This window comes from Talpa europaea (genome assembly GCF_964194135.1).
Source record: "Talpa europaea genome assembly, chromosome: X".
NCBI lineage: Eukaryota > Metazoa > Chordata > Mammalia > Eulipotyphla > Talpidae > Talpa > Talpa europaea.
Window position 1 is genome coordinate 52,682,692 of NC_140081.1, and position 12,436 is coordinate 52,695,127.

The 12,436-nt window shown below is 36.4% G+C and overlaps 1 protein-coding gene across 1 annotated transcript in view; it reads right to left on the reverse strand.

Moving 5' to 3' along the window:
• BRWD3 (bromodomain and WD repeat domain containing 3) overlaps window positions 1-12,436 on the reverse strand; it is a gene marked incomplete at both ends in the record, with an annotated part of 168,940 nt that overhangs the window by 22,832 nt on the left and 133,672 nt on the right. Inside the window, 9 exons of the mRNA XM_084259146.1 lie at window positions 3,309-3,387; window positions 3,477-3,602; window positions 4,459-4,579; window positions 5,246-5,401; window positions 5,501-5,562; window positions 6,666-6,777; window positions 8,124-8,206; window positions 8,889-9,013; window positions 11,928-12,035. Coding sequence (XP_084115272.1) covers window positions 3,309-3,387; window positions 3,477-3,602; window positions 4,459-4,579; window positions 5,246-5,401; window positions 5,501-5,562; window positions 6,666-6,777; window positions 8,124-8,206; window positions 8,889-9,013; window positions 11,928-12,035 — 972 coding nt within the window. The remainder of the gene's footprint in view (window positions 1-3,308; window positions 3,388-3,476; window positions 3,603-4,458; window positions 4,580-5,245; window positions 5,402-5,500; window positions 5,563-6,665; window positions 6,778-8,123; window positions 8,207-8,888; window positions 9,014-11,927; window positions 12,036-12,436) is intronic.

The window sequence follows — 12,436 nt, forward strand, 5'->3', positions numbered from 1 at the left end:
GAGTAACAATGAAAACTTTTTGATTCATTTCAGGAGGATAATACCTAACTGGTATATCCAAGTTTTCCTAATTTTGAAAATAATAGTTAACTACAATAATATAATGTTTTATAGTCACATACACTTTCATGCAAGAGTAAAAAAATAGATTGAAGATTTACAATTTTGGAGATTAACAGTGCATAAAAACATGTCAAATAGCTCTATATAACAGCCAGACAATAGAATATAGCATATTGAATCACTCTTCCCTGGGATAAATTTCCACTAAAGATTTCTGAATTAACACTTTCCATTTTGTTTAAGTCTCCTGCCTTGGTTTTTGCTTCTGAATATCATAGTCTCCAATCAAAAAAGGCTTTATGTAAATTAGGGATAAGAATGGGTGGAGAAATCATATATGTGAGAGTCTGCTGGCAGTACTAACTTCTTTGCATTAAAAAAAAACTGGTTACTACTTTTACATAAAAGAAATTGTTAGGGCATCATTTAATAGAGTTAAAACTTAAGTTTCTGCACTTTGCTCAGCTGAATAATGCCAGGAGTCACAAAAGCAGATAAGGGAAACTGACAGAGTTGCCCTGGGAAGCTGGCCACAGGTCCACATGACCAATAAGGGGTTATGTAGAATTCCAGGAATTTTCCAGGAATCAGGTCGAAGAGAACCAGGCAGGCTACCTCCTGATGTCCCAGCAGATAATAACTAGCAGAGACCAATTCCCCTAGTTATGAAAAGCCTATAAAAACAGTTTATAAAAGGGAAGCCCGAATCCTTCCTGCACACATTTACGCTCTCACTCCCTTCTATCTCTTGCAGGGTACTTCAGTAAATTTTGCCTTTTCTGTTCTCCACTCTGTCTCTGGTGAATTCTTACACACACACACACACACACACACACACACACACACACCCCAGTTTCTTGGGCTTTACTCCAATATTAAACCACAACAGGAATCAAATAACAATTCCATGAAACTACTAAAAATGAAGACTTTAAAACCTGAAATTTTAAAATATTTTATATATTGCATAGAAAATGAATCCCACTAAAATGTCCATCAACTAAATACTCATTTAAAATATTTCGTTTTTGGAAGTTCAAAAATGAAGTATCAAGAACTTCATTTCTAGCTTGCAGCACCTGAATATGACTGTTGCTGTTATATAAATGTCTGAAAACATCAAACTGTAAAAGGGAAAACCACTGTCTTCCCTCATGCTATCGGAAGATACTTCTAACCTTGATATCTAGAAATCTCAATTGGCTTCCCTTAGGATTCCACACTGTACTTGTGTTCTGCTTCAATCTGTAATTTTTTTTCTCTTTCTTTCCATAGAAATCCCTCATATTGCTTGTATAATATAGGTCTGACATTAAGACTCACCTACAGGACTGCCTCCAGAAACTGGGGACAACCTTTTAATTAGACTGATCTATTCTCAGTACTGAAAGACTGGCTCTACGAAATAATGTTAACACCACCACTTCTGATTTGAGGAACTTCTTGAGAAGTTCTAAAAGTGGTATAATAATGAAATCCCCAGGGAAAGGGGAGGTGTTCCAAGTTCCCTGTACCACTCTAAGAAGGGTGGAGCTTGACAGGGAGGTGAAGCTAGAAAAGACTGGGAAAAGGAAAGAGAAGAAGGGAAGAAGCAGACAGAAGCAGAGGAAGAGCAAGGAGGCGCATGGAGCAGAGAGATATGTGAAGAAACCACACTTGCTCTATGGCCTCAGATTTGTACTAGGGACTTGGGGGCTGTGGAAGGAGACACTTTAAAAGAGAGAAACATGGGTGACAGAACTGTGGGAAGGCTGAGAATGGCAGCCTTTATCTTCCTTAGGTTTTGATTCTGTGCTTTTCCTTCCAGACTTGTCTGGTCCATTCTGCCCCTTTCCTATGGGTCCCCATCAGAAGGTACCTTAGACTTGTGGCAAGCTTTTGGACCTCAGTGGCCCTGCTTTGGGTCAACCCTATTTGGCTGTACATTTACTCACGAGGGAATGGGTAACCTTGGGTGTTTAATTGGAAATTATTTTAAACTATTTTCTTGTCCCTCTATCACAAAATAATTGTATTAAAGTTCCTTTCTATTAAAGGTCTTACACACTAGAGTATGTTTTGTCTTGATGCAGTAGATGGTGAAACCATTTAAAGAATGAAACCCTGTCTGGGGTGTCCCTCACCTTGCCAGCTAACAGTGGGACTATACAGGGGAGCAAAAATCTGCCACTGCAAAATAAGACTTTCTGAAAAAGGTGTATTTCACGGGAGCGGCTGAGTGGAAGTCAAGCTTTGGTGAAATACATTTATAGTATAAAGGAGCTCACCCTATTAGGGTGTTCCCTGGAAGATTTTAATCTGTTTTCAAAGGAGTAGACAGATCTTAGTCTGCATATCTTTGTGTCTTTCCAAGAAAACTCCCCAGCTGCCATTCCCTACCTCCAAACTCTCTTTTCTTTGCTAAGATATTTATCAGAGGCAACATGGACAAGTTACTCAGTCATGCTGGATCTCTCCCATTTATGCAAGAGGTATGAATGGTATAGCAAACTTCTTTTTGACTTTTTAAAAATAAGTAAGTAAATTAATTAGTTCTTTGTCTTATTTTTAAGGATTAGAAAATGAAGTACTGATTTATCATCGCTGTAACCCACTGGATAAAGTAGGATGACTCCCAGCCACCTATCTCTTGTCCAGGTATCATTACTAAGGTTAAAAACTAAGCCCCCACTCCTTGCCCAAAAGGCAAGTTTGGCTTGAATAAAGCGAATCCATAAGGTTGCTGTGGGAACCTGGCCTGAAGACCTCAGCACCTAGGCATTGAATGGGGAGGTGGGCCAGGACACATTCTGTGTCAAAGGTCAACATCCAAGACCAGACATCCCAGCAAATAACAGGTTATAAAAGAGAGCCTCAAGCTCTTCTTGGGGTTGCAGACAACATCTCCTGTCACAACCCCTCCTATCTTGCCCACTATTCATTCCTCTCAGCAGTGTATTTAATGAATCTGCCTTTTCTGTTCTCTACTCTGCCTCTGGTGTATTACTTTACCCCCTCGCCTCAGGCCTCATCCTGATTCTCACCACCACATCTCTGACTAAAAACACTGTCACACTACTAAACTTTTAGTATATGCCACCTAAATACAGTTTAAAGCTTTTAATATGAAAAGTTGCAGGTGTTGAGCCAACTTTTAGAAATCAGCTTCACTGCTCACAGCCATTTACAGCACTTACATGTAATACTAAATGTACTTTAAATTACAGAAAAGGAATTCATGCCTATTAATTATGCTGTGTTCTTACCTCCTCTGCATCAGTACTATTTAGTTCTTCTGCTTTAATTTTATTATAAGTATCCAGTATATCAGTACAGCTCTGATCCCTAAGAAACAAGATAAATAAGTCAAATATATTTCAATAATTTAAAAAAATCAGAAGTTGGCCCACATGGAAGATAAAATTACTTCTTACCCAATAAATCGAAGCAAGACATCAGTTACAATTTTGGCTGCTTTAACTATAGGACTGTCTGGCTCATTGAAAGTCCTGGCATTATGCTCAATGTAACGTACCTCCCACATTAGTGCCGATATTCTCCTATGAAAGAAAAAATAAACTTGGTTAGTCTTAATACATTTAAAGTCTACTCTAGGAATGTATATCACAGAACAAGACAACCATATATCAAAGGTGTTCCAATATCTGTCTGTGACTCAATATGTGTGTGTGACTAATATGTACTAATAAAAGTATACACTATTTGAGGCACATGGAAGGATAGATATATAACCACTAGACTACATTTCAAAATTTAGAATAGTACTGACCCAGTACATTATGGGTAAACAGTGATGTGACAAAATACAATGTTTTGATAAAAATCAAAAGAATGTTTAGTTTTCAGGGGAAGAGAGAAGAGCAAGAACAAAAGAAACCATGTTGTAGGAAAGAACTGATTTTTACCTAATTATTTTTATATACATTGCAAAATAAAATCATATGAAATATTGCAAAATAAAATCATATGAAATATTGCAAAATAAAATCATATGTAATATTTTAAATTACATTCAATATTTATAACCTGTTATATTTATAACCTGTTCACAGAATAAGTTAGAACAAAGTGGACTCTGGGGATGGAGAGGTACCAAACACTGCCCTCTAGAATCTTCCCACAGTAAGTCTACTCCCAACCGGAACCAAGGGAAAAATAATTTGACTATTTTTCTATACATACTTCAAGCTGTTAATGAAATCTAATTAACAAGACTGATAATCTATTGAATTAGGGAAATTAGTATTCTAAATTTTTGGAAGAAATTTTGAGGTGGGCCTTTTGAATGATTAGTTTACACTACAAAAACAGATCCCAGTGTATCATTATGTAAGAAAAGGAAAGTAAAAGACATAAAGTTATATATTTTATAGTAAATGATAAAATCAAACAGACCTGTAAAAGCGATTTTCAAGCCTCCGCCTAATTGTGTTGAGGTCAGTTGGATAAGCAACTACAGTACAATACAAGGGATAGGCACTGAGATCCACTGGAACAGCAAAAGGGCTGGCAAAATCTACAATATTACCAAAATTAAAAGAGGTAGTTATAAAGGACATTAACATTTTATGTTAACAAACTAAAACTCATACATAAATAAGGAGGAAGGGCAATATGCTACACTTTTAAAGCAATGATGACTCACTTAAGTAAATATAGATTGTGTACTGCTATAATTTTATTGTTTGAACATATCTATGAAACATGCATGATACATTGGTTCAAGTCAGGTGGAATGTAAAAAAATTTAAGAACTATGCTTAGCTTCAAATTTTATATGTATTTTTGTGCATAATGCCAAACTTCTCAAATGATATATGTTTTAGAAAATATAGTCATGTGAGTAAATTATATTACATACCCACTGCTTTTACCAAGGAACCCATCCAAAATCAGGTTTAAGGAATAGCTAGAGTCAAAGTGACTTAAAAAAGAAAAATACACCTAAATGCCTGCCTTTATTATTATGAGCCTCTAGAGAACTGAAAGTTTATCAATCATTACTTTCACCAAGCAAATAAAAATGTTAACACTAAAACCACATTTTTAAGTACCTCTCAACTTAAAAGCTGACTAAGTAAGTGTACAGTGAGAAAGTGTACTATTTTGTGTAGAATTTAAATTTCTGCTGGTTTTCCTAATTCTCTTCCCCCGTCCTAACATTCTTCCACATTCACCATACCTAAGGAAAGAAGGTGGTTGATGCCCTGAATAACCCGTTCACATTCCTCATCTCTGGAATGAGCTCCCCATTCTCCTTCCTGGGGTTTGTATAATAAAGCAGTCAGTTCCTCCTGAGATACAGGAACACCAGCACCAACTTCATCTGGAAAGGCAGCTATGTATAATATGAAAAATCATAAATGAGTAGTTTTTAATATCATCCTATTGCCATTCTTTTAGAAGAAGTATAATTCATTTTTAAAAGTATATTTACTTCCTTCTGGAATTGGCTCCATATCCCAGGGGCTCATCTTTTCTCTCTCATTATTGTCCCAGCTATTAAAAAAAGATGCAAATCAAATTCATGTGACACTTTATTTATTAGCCATAATTTCTATGAGTTATTGGGGGGTAAAATTTGGGAAAGGGTAATTAATACATTTTCCCTTAAACCACAACTTTACTTACATAAAAATAATAAATCTATAATAGAGAAAACATGATTCAATATTATGAAACATAGCAGTAAGGTTACACTTAGTTTTAATTCTTATTTTTTACACATCAATCAGTCTTATATTTAAAATTAAGATAAGGTACAGAATAAAAAGATCTCTTTGGAAAATTTTAACTAAAATAGTCAATTTAATAGATCATGTCTTTCTGTGATATAATCTACTTTATATTAACAGCTTACATATATGATAGCTTATCTACAAAACATGTATGACACACTGTAAGATAGAGACATAAATATTTCTTCTATTATATTTGATCTGTAATGTATAGACTAAAAGTTACCTTCACAGAATAAACATTTCTTCTATTATTCTTGAGAGGAAAGTGTCATTCATTAGGAATCTTATAACTCAGAGATTTCAGGAAGAAAAAAGATACAGACAAATGGTACATCCAAACATAATACAGCTACTGCTGTCTAAAATTGGTAACATTAAATGAAAAACTAGATAACAATATTCATTGCTATATTCCAGCTGTAACAAACACTGAATTAATTTTAGTATTAGCCATAGAATAAGTTGCAATTCTTATCTTATCTAAAATAGAAATATTTAGCAGCTACTCAATTTTTATCAGAGTCCCATGAATTCAGGAAGTACACATCATTATCAAGCTTTTTCATTTTTTTCCTCTTGCCAAAAAACATAATAAAATAGAAATATTCAAGAGAAAATACAGGCATTAAAGGTGGTAGAATTCAATCGTTAGTTCCTGCTTTGCATGAGCATTCATATTGGATCAAAACATTTATCATCAAATTCCTTCTTTACAAGTACTATGATTACTTTCCTTATAGGTATAGATATTCTAAGTCTAGATAGGTCATATAAAAAAGCATTATCCCCGGTAGGGTTTATAGGAAGTTCATAGAGCACTGAAGAATTATATCAAGCATAAAAGACCATAACTGTACTTACTGAACACTATAACACTGAAAAGAACTATCAGGATACTCTGGTTGAAAAGGCTGCTGACTCTCCACAGTTCCAAACCACCAGGCATCATCTATTATACTGCGGAATCTATCACCTGTAACATTTTTTAAAGTACTGTAAAGGGTGTTTTTGAGAAAAATAATAGCTCTTTTCCCACTCTAAATTTCTACCTTTTGTTGAATAGAGAAGCATTGTATCTAGATTTTACTAGAGGTTTCAATTTCCAAGTGCTAGTAATCATATTTCTAAAAAAAATCACATATATTCATATCTTCTTAAATGCTACCACATATAATTTAACTTTTATTAATTACTTGCAATCATCATTAGGCATACCGCTTATACTGTACATGTTACTAGAGTTCTTTTTTGCTTTCAGATTTTTGCCTTTAAAAGTCTCTTCATACAAATTTTCTGCCTCTACTAAATGGCAAAGGATTACAAAAACAAAACATTCTGATAGAAAATTTCCTTTGCATTTAATAGCAGACATTAACAGTTTTTATTCTGTGCCAGGTACTATTTTAAGTGCTTTTTATATATTAACTCACTTTTTGCTGATGTAAAACTTGTAAGTGTATACTGATGAGACTTCTGATTTTAAAGATAATGGAAGTGAGGCACATACGTTTAAAATTTGTCTAAGATGAAACGGTCAGTGCAGGGGGAGGTAAAGGGAAGAAGAGATAGGAAGAGAGGGAAAAAGGAGAAAAGGGGAGGGGTAGAGAGAGAGAAACAGAAAGAAAAATGAAGAATGGAACAAAGGGAAGGGAGAGAGGGAGCCAAGTAGGCAGGCTGACCACAATGACTAATGTGGTTTAAAAGCCAAAGTGGGGCCTCCCTGGTGGCGCAGCGGTTGAGCGCTGGGTTGCGAAGCTGCCTGCAGCCTCCGCGGCGCCGGTTCGATCCCCGGCTGCTCCCCGGCCACCGGAGGAGGGTCCCACATGGCACGCAGAACTCTCCTGCCGCCCGCTGCTCCCCTCAGCAGTGTACTTCGGTCCTCCTGCCTGCTCTGCTCCCCGCTCTGGCTCTGGTGAATTCTCTCACCCTCCCACGCTTCTGACTGTACCCAGTGCATGTATAAACAAAAACAAACAAACAATCAAACAAATAAATAAAACATGCCACTATTTAAAAAAATAAAAAAATAAATAAAAATAAAAGCCAAAGTGTAAAATACTCTATTTCAGGGCAATTAACATTTGATGATTTTCTTTAAGATTTGGATTCTAAGAGAAGAAGTATTTGCAAAAGATTTAGAGGGTGCATGCTGCACACCATGTCAATAAAATCACCAAAAGGAAAATAAAATTTTTCTAATTTGGCTGAAAGCTTTTCCAGCTACATGGCAAACTAATTTCTTTCTGTGTAAATTAGAGTTTGAAAATTACTTACTCTACCTCAAATTTAAGAGTCATCAACTGAGAACACTATAATTACCAATCTGCCAGTTCCTTTCTTTGGCTTCATTATAAAACTGATGTAGCACAAGGAAGTCAATGACATCTGGCATGTCATGATACCTGTATAGAAAATAAAGCACATATGAATGAATAAACACATATAATAGCATATGTTTCTTACCAAACGCCCATGGATATATGTTTATGTTTAATGCGGAGCCATTAAACAAAATGTTGCAAACATCTCAATGTCCCTATAAATGCCTTCACATAAATCAAACCGCATTTGCTATGATCTACCTACTACTGTATAATTGCAATATAAAGATGTCAATGAACATTCTCAAAGCTTAATGTAAGGTATTTTATAGTAAGAACTTCGAAATCTAAGGAGATGAAAGAATATCAATTCATATTGGTCTTTAAAACGCAACTTCAAGAATGTGCCATTCACTTATTATTCCTATTATCGCTATTAACAGAAAAAAAAAAAAACAACTACCATGTTTCAAGCATATTAGGCACTTAAAAGGGTTCTTTCATATTCTTCACAACAATCCTGAGGAGGATATTAATATTTTAGTTTTCCAGATGAGGGCATAAATTCAGTGATGTTAAATAACTTGCTCAAAGATATATGTGTATAGTTGAGAAACAAACCAAGAAGTAAACCTTGGTTTTTAAAACTCTAAAGCCTGTAGTGTGTAGCATTTTCTCTGCCATCAATCCCTGTGCTCTCTGCACAATACACTCCAGGGATTAAAATACACACACACACACAAACACACACAGAGTTACTCACTTAATGGAAAAAGATTCTCCAGTCATTTTGCCTGAAATGGGGTCCAGAAATGCAAGCTTCAAGCAGCATAATGTAGGAGGTCCAACCTCATATTTGATTCCTACAATTTTAACAAACTCTTGTTCCTATTTAAGAGAAAATCACTAGATTATTACTTTCAATATGAATGTGTTATATTTGCATATTATGTCATTGTTATTTGGACAGTTTAAAAATTATCTGAATACCCATCAAATACTAGGCACATCACAAATTGTCAAAGGTAGTAAGACATGGTTCTTGATCCTTAGTAGACCACAGTTTAAGTGAAGGGCTTTAAAGCAAGGATAAGCAGCAGAAACCTCTCAGGGATCTTTTTAAAATTTATGTTCTGGGCCTCCTTGATGGCACAGGGGTTAAAGCCTCAGTGCTATCAAGCCATCAGCAGCCACTGCTGCATGAGTTCAATCCCTGGCCAGGGAGATAACCCACATCAAGCAGCAGACTTCTCCTGTCTTGCCCACTGCTCCTCACAGCAGTGTATTTCAGGAGATTCGCCTGTTTAGCACCCCACTCTGTCTGTGGTGAATCCTCTCACTCCCCGGACCTCTAGCCTATACTCCAGTCCTGTATGCATAAATAAATAAAATTTATGTTCCTATAACCTAACTTGTATAGAATTTTCGGCTACAGTTCAGTCAAAAGTATTTTGAAAAAACTCTTAAGAGGGATTAGTATGCTCTGTCTGGTTAAGAACCGTTCCTCTAGCAGAAAAGTATGCAAGTGAACATGTATGTATATTTGTCATAGACTTCCTTTTTGAAAGCTTATATTATTATTTTGTAACATCCATACATACTGATTATTAGTCACAACATGACAAAACTGAGTCTCTGGATACAATGACTTGCTTAAAGTTGTACACTAGCATCTAGCAGAGCTAGGATTGAAATCCAGGTGTATCACAAAGCCCAGGTTCTTGTGCTACATATATGCTACCTCTTACAATTTCCTAGACACACAGGGCTAGAATTTTAAATAAGAAATCAAATGGTGCCTTTATTTCCTTGATTAAAATAAAAGAACAATTTTCACCTGATTTAGAATAGATGGTATCTTCTAGGAGATGATTACAAAAAGCTTACTTGATATTTTAGCATCTTAAAACTTTATTTTTTTAAAAGAATTTTTTTAAATTTTTTTGGGGGGCCTCCCTTGGTGGCACAATGGTTGAGCGCTGGGCTGTGAAGCTGCCCACAGCCTCCGCAGTGCCGGTTCTATTCCCGGTCGCTGGCGAGGGTCCCACATGGCATGGCAGACCTCTCTTGCTGCACCTGCTGCTCCCCTCAGCAGTGTATTTCGTCAGTCTGCCTGTTCTGTTCCCCACTTGGCTCTGGTGAATTCTCTCACCCTCCCACGCTTCTGACTGTACCCAGTGCATGTATAAATAAATGAATCTTTAAAAAATTTATTTTTTAAAGATTCATTTATTTATATAAGAAGTGGGGCACAGGCCAGATATGCAGGAGCGTGAGAGGATTCACCAGAGACAGAGTGGGGAACAAAACAGGCAGACTGATGAAATACACTGCTGAGGGGAGCAGTGGGCAAGACAGGAGAGATCTGCTACACCATATGGGTTTCTCCCTGGCCAGCCAGGATGGAACCTGTGCCGCAGAGGCTGTGGACAGCGTCACAGTGCTGCACTCAACCACCTGCGCCACCAGGGAGGCCCTAAAGATTTATTTATTTATACATACAAGAGCTGGGGTATAGGCCAGAGGTGTGGGTGGTGAGGATTCACCAGAGACAGAGCGGGGACAGAACAGCGGAATGACCTAAGTACACTGCCGAGGGGAGCAGTCAGTGAGTCAGGAGAGGTCTGCTGTGCCATATGGGTTGCTCCCTGGCTGGCCAGGGATCAAACTCATGCTGCAGTTGCTGCGGACAGCTTCATAGGTTGTGTCTTAACCCCTTGCGCCACCAGGGCCGCTCAGCATCTTAAAACTTTAATATAATTTTTTTACAAGTGTCTGGGCCTCCCCTGGTGGCACAGCAGGTTGAGCGCAGTGCTGTGAAGCTACCTACAGCCTCTGCAGCATGGGTTCGATTCCTGGCCGGCCAGGGAGCAACCCACATGACAGGTCAGGCCTCTCCTGTCTTGCCCACGGCTCCCCTCAGCAGTATCTTCGGTCAGTCTGCCTGTTCTGCTCCCTGCTCTGTCTCTGGTGAATTCTCTCACCCTCCCACACCTCTGGCCTGTACCCCAGCTCTTGTATAAATAAAATAAATTAAAAAAATTTTTTACAAGTGTCTAAATCTTAATTTTGGTAAAAATACACATTCTGTCTTGGAACCTTCCAGCTAAGCATCATCACACAATAACCCTGCATTTACCTGGAAAACCATAAAATTACTTCCTTTCAGTCTCATGCTATCCAAGTTGAAAAAAATTAGAACAAAAAACATACATAAACCTAAGTAGAAATGATGTTGTATATATCCCTATATCTGTACGAATGAATTATGTATTTGTAGACAGAAAATTCTTTAAAAACATACATAGGTATTTTAATCAATAATACCATGAAGATACATTGGTACTAAATCAAAAGAAATATTCAATAAAGTACCACACATTTCTGAGCTTCTTGGGATTTATGGTATTTATTATATCCCAAAAGTGCTATAACTTGAGAGTGTTTGTAGTCCACACACCCAGTCAATTTATAGAGCTTCTGGAATGTATAAAGCTACTGTGAGAAAATATCCATACCAGAGAACTAGTGCTTTGTTCCAATTATAGTATAGTACACACTAGGAGATCTAAAGCTTGAAGGAAATTAGGTAAAATAATCAAGATAACAGGTGGCATATAAATTCTGGCAAACATATAAAATATAACCGATAACACTCAGCTGTACAAGACAATGGTACATCACCTTATCTTAGATATATAATCAACAGTAAAATATGTATAAAATTGAGAAAATCTTATAGGTAAATAACTGAATTCTAAAACTATTTCAATTGTACAGGTTATAAATTTGGCAAACTTACCCTGAGATCCATTTTGTTCCATGGCTGTTTTTGTAAATTAACACTATATATTTTTGATTTCCTCACAGCCCGCACATAAGCTTCATGTCCTTGCCTAAAATAGATAAGCTAAAACAAAAACCGTGAGGTAATAAATAACAGCAAACTATTATTTAACAACTCTCTAGATCCTAATATGTGCTATCACAAGTCTTCTGTTTATAACAAATACAAAAAATTTTGAAAAAAATCTGTATGATAAAGGTACTTGTCACCCTCAATTAATGTTCATTCACACCTATGTATCTAACCCTATGCTAAATACTGCTTGATATAAACACTGCACACATACAGTCCTTTGCCCTATGGCAGCTTTATAAGTCTGCTAAAGAAACAGAGAATAATGACAAATGAACACAAACTGGACATATTTTAAAGTACAATATTTCAAATTGTAACTGACATCCTAAATAGTAACATTTTAATACTCAGCCTATATACCATTCATAAATATGTAAATTCACACATAT